We start from the raw sequence: 3,856 nt of genomic DNA, 5'->3' as shown, positions 1-3,856 counted from the left end.
GCGCGATCTCGGCTCACCGCAACCTCTGCCTCCTGGGTTCAGGCAATTCTCCTGCCTCAGCCTCCTGAGTAGCTGGGATTACAGGCATGTGCCACCATGTCCAGCTAATTTTTTGTATTTTTAGTAGAGACGGGGTTTCCCCATGTTGACCAGGATGGTCTCGATCTCTTGACCTCGTTATCCACCTCCCTCAGCCTCCCAAAGTGCTGGGATTACAGGTGTGAGCCACCATGCCCGGCTGCCTGTCACTTTTATACTTAGGAAGACTGATAATCATAACATTTTCCTGCAATTTTGCCTCTCTCATTTGGGGCACAGAAGGCCAGGCCAGCTTCCTCTATTTTCTAATAGTGATAACACATAGTAGCAAGCATGCAATGTAACCTCTGCCCCCCGGGGTTCAAGCGATTCTCCTGCCTCAGCCTCCCAGGTAGCTGAGATTACAGGCACACAACACCATGCCCAGCTAATTTTTGTATTTTTAGTAGAGATGGGTTTTCACCATGTTGGCCAGGCTGGTCTCGAACTCCTGACCTCAAGTGATCCAACCGCCTCTGTCTTCCAAAGGGCTGGGAATACAGGCGTGAGCCACCACACCCGGCCACAAACATCTTAAAACATAATGAAAGACACAGAGGGGCTAAGGAATACCCATCCTCTGGTACTGTGCTCTACAGTCTTATAGTAACCTTCCACAGGAATGGCTTATAACATATGTGACAGTTTTGCAAATCTGTCACATTTTTGTATGTTCACAGATGTAAGCAACATGGAAACATGGTAAAAACAAGCTGCCTAGCCATTAACACAGAACTGACAAAGCTGATTCCACTATGAGTACCTTAGCACCTTAAGAGTCTCTTTCCACTCCTTCTGAAGACTTTCCCATGTATCAACTTCCACCCATTTGGAATTCTTGGTGGCAAGTTCAGCCATGATGACCCGGTGATGGGCAGGAATGAGTCCTTTCTTCTTATAGGCATCACCAACAGGAGAGATGATGCCTTTGACAACTCTGTATCTTCCTGGATGAAGAGTTAGGTTTCGCATTAGGTATAACAAATTAGATTTTATGCACAGGAAATATTATGATCAATATTATGTTTTTGTTTTTGTTTTTGTTTTTTGAGACAGAGACTTGCTCTTGATGCCCAGGCTAGAGTGCAGTGACATGACAGCTCACTGCAACCTCCGCCTCCCAGGTTCAACCAATTCTCCTGACTCAGCCTCCCAAGTAGCTGGGTTACAGATGTGTGCCACAATGCCTGGCTAATTTTTGTTATTTTTAGTAGAGATGGGGTTTCACTATGTTAGCCAAGCTGGTCTCGAACTCCTGACCTCAAGTGATCTGCCTGCCTCGGCCTCCCAAAGTGCTGGGACTACAGGTGTGGGTCACCATGCCTGGCCAATATTGTTTTATAATCACTAATTCTCTTTCTTTGAGGATTCCAGCTTATTAGCAGATTGATCAATTGACTGAAATTATGGTAAAATATAAATAACACAAAAATTTCCCATTTTAACCACTTAAGTATACAGTTCTATGATAGTAAGTGCAAGCACACTGTTGTGCAACCATCGCTCTCATCCCTAGAATGTTTTCATCTTCCCCAACTGAAACTCTGTACCTCGCCTCATTCCCCTATACGGTTAAATTTCTATTGATATTGCCAAATTACTTTGTAAAAAGCCTTAATTTGTTTTTTTTGTTTTTTGTTTTTAAACACAGGGTTTCACCATGTTGGTCAGGCTAGTCTTGATGGTCTTGAATTCCCGACCTCAGGTGATCCGTTCGCCTTGGCCTCCAAAGTGCTTGGATTACAGGCGTGAGCCACTACGCCCGGCCAAAAGCCTTAATTTGTATTGTCCACCTAAAGTGTATGCAAAAGCCCATTTCTCAATGTGATAGGTAAAACATATATCACTTTTTAAGTTAGTTCCCTGGTTATTAAAATTATTAGTGAGCTTTAGCATCCATCCATCCATCTACCTATCAGCATATTATATGATCATTTATGTAACAAAAAATCTAGGACAGGTGTAGTGGCTCGCACCTATAATCCCAGTACTTTGGGAGACCGAGGCAGGGGAATCACTTGAGCCCAGGAGCTTAACACCATCATGGGCAAAACAGTGAGACCCAGTTTCTACAAAAAAGAAAAAAATTAGCCAGATGTGGTGGCATGCCTGTAGTCACAGCTACTCAGGAGGCTTAGGCAGGAGGCTCACTTAAGCCCAGGAGGTCAAGGCTGCAGTGAGCTGTGAACATACTACTGCACTCCAGCCTGTCCAGCCAGGGTGACAGAGTGAGAACCATTTCAAACAAACGAACAAAAAAAATCTGTCTATACACTCAAATGTTTGCATATAAATTCATACAAAGAAGACTGGAAGGATACACATTAAACATGTTATATTATGTCATGCCATGGTGGTTCATGCCTGTAATTCCAGCACTTTGGGAGGCCAAAGTGGGAAGATTGCTTGAGAACAGGAGTTCGAGACCAGCCTGGCCAACATGGTGAAACCCCATTTCTATTAAAAGTACAAAAATAGGCCGGGTGTGGTGGTGCACACCTGTAATCCCAGTTATTCGAGAGGCTGAGGCAAGAGAATCACTTGAACCTGGAAGGTGGAGGTTGCAGTGAGTCCGGACCATGCCACTGCATTCCAGCCTGGGCAACAGAGCAAGACTCTGTAGAGGCGGGGTTTTGCCACATTGGCCAGGCTGATCTCAAACTCCTCACCTCAGGTAATCTGCCCCTCTCTGCCTCCCGAAGCGCTGGGATTACAGGTGTGAGTCACCATGCCCCCCGCAGTCTATTCATGCATTGTTTATGAAAAATTTTAAAAGGCTATACCTGATCCTGGAGGTTTTATGTATGCTAAGTACAAGCTTTCACTTTTTGCCTTAAGTAATGGGAAACTCTGAAGGAGCTTAAGCACATGGATGACAGAAACAAATTCCATTTTTTGGAGGGGGAGGGTGGTCAGGGTCTTGCTCTGATGCCCAGGCTGGTGAGCAAATGTGTGATCATGGTCACTGCAGCCTTCACCTCCCAGACTCAAGTAATCCTCCTTCTTTAGTCTCCCGAGTAGCTGGGACCACAGGCACATGCCACGATATCTGACTAATTTTTTGTAGAGATTGGGACTGTCTCTGTTTCCCAGGTTGGTCTCAAATTCCTGTCCTCAAGTGATCCTCCACCTCAGCCTCCCGAAGCACTGAGATTACAGGTGTGAGCCACTGTACTCGACTATACTTTCTATTCTACAGGCCATAGCCAGATGCTCAATTCTACCCTCATACTTCACCCTCTTTCTTGGCTAAGAAGTCACTGTACAAGAGAGCAGGACAGCATATTTGTGCCCAGTCGATCAAATGTGTATTCTGAAACAGACCCAGGCATACTGCTTCCCTCATCTTAAGCCACTTTTGGTTACTGCTCCTACCTGTTCCATTCAAGTAGTCCTTGGCCAGCTCAAACAACCTGAGGTGCATGTTGGTGATGGGATTGAAGGAACCACAAGCAAGGAGAACCACTTCAGTCTTCTCGGAATTTTCCATGGTAAGAACTTGAAGTTGCTGATCTAAATGGAAAACTGTGACACCTCCCTTGTTGTCTACAAAGGAAAAAAAAAATACAATCAGTTATACATTTTTTTTTAAGATGAGGTCTTAGGCTGGGCGCGGTGGCTCATGCCTGTAATCCCAGCACTTTGGGAGGCCGAGGCTGGTGGATCACGAGGTCAAGATATGGAGACCATCCTGGTCAACATGGTGAAACCCCGTCTCTACTAAAAATACAAAAAATTAGCTGGGCATGGTGGCGCGTGCCTGTAATCCCAGCTACTC

The 3,856-nt window shown here is 45.3% G+C and overlaps 1 protein-coding gene across 4 annotated transcripts in view; it reads right to left on the bottom strand.

Annotated features, from left to right (window-relative positions):
- NMNAT1 (nicotinamide nucleotide adenylyltransferase 1) overlaps positions 1-3,856 on the bottom strand; it is a 37,238-nt gene that overhangs the window by 10,491 nt on the left and 22,891 nt on the right. For 2 of the 4 annotated variants that reach the window (XR_005196162.1, XM_017503750.2), the window contains exons 2-3: positions 3,454-3,624; positions 842-1,025 (exon numbers count right to left, since the gene is read on the bottom strand). Coding sequence is in view for 3 of the 4 variants with exons in the window: in XM_017503750.2 (XP_017359239.1) it covers positions 842-1,025; positions 3,454-3,568 (299 nt within the window). In the remaining variant the exon portion in view is untranslated. Of the gene's footprint in view, positions 1-841; positions 1,026-3,453; positions 3,628-3,856 lie in introns of all 4 variants that reach the window. The other 2 variants (XM_017503743.2, XM_037729590.1) reach the window with 1 other exon arrangement.

This window comes from Cebus imitator, unplaced genomic scaffold (genome assembly GCF_001604975.1).
Source record: "Cebus imitator isolate Cc_AM_T3 unplaced genomic scaffold, Cebus_imitator-1.0 Scaffold15, whole genome shotgun sequence".
NCBI classification, from domain to species: Eukaryota; Metazoa; Chordata; class Mammalia; order Primates; family Cebidae; genus Cebus; species Cebus imitator.
Note: the sequence above shows the minus strand (reverse complement) of the source record. Positions and strands in the feature narration are given on the sequence as shown.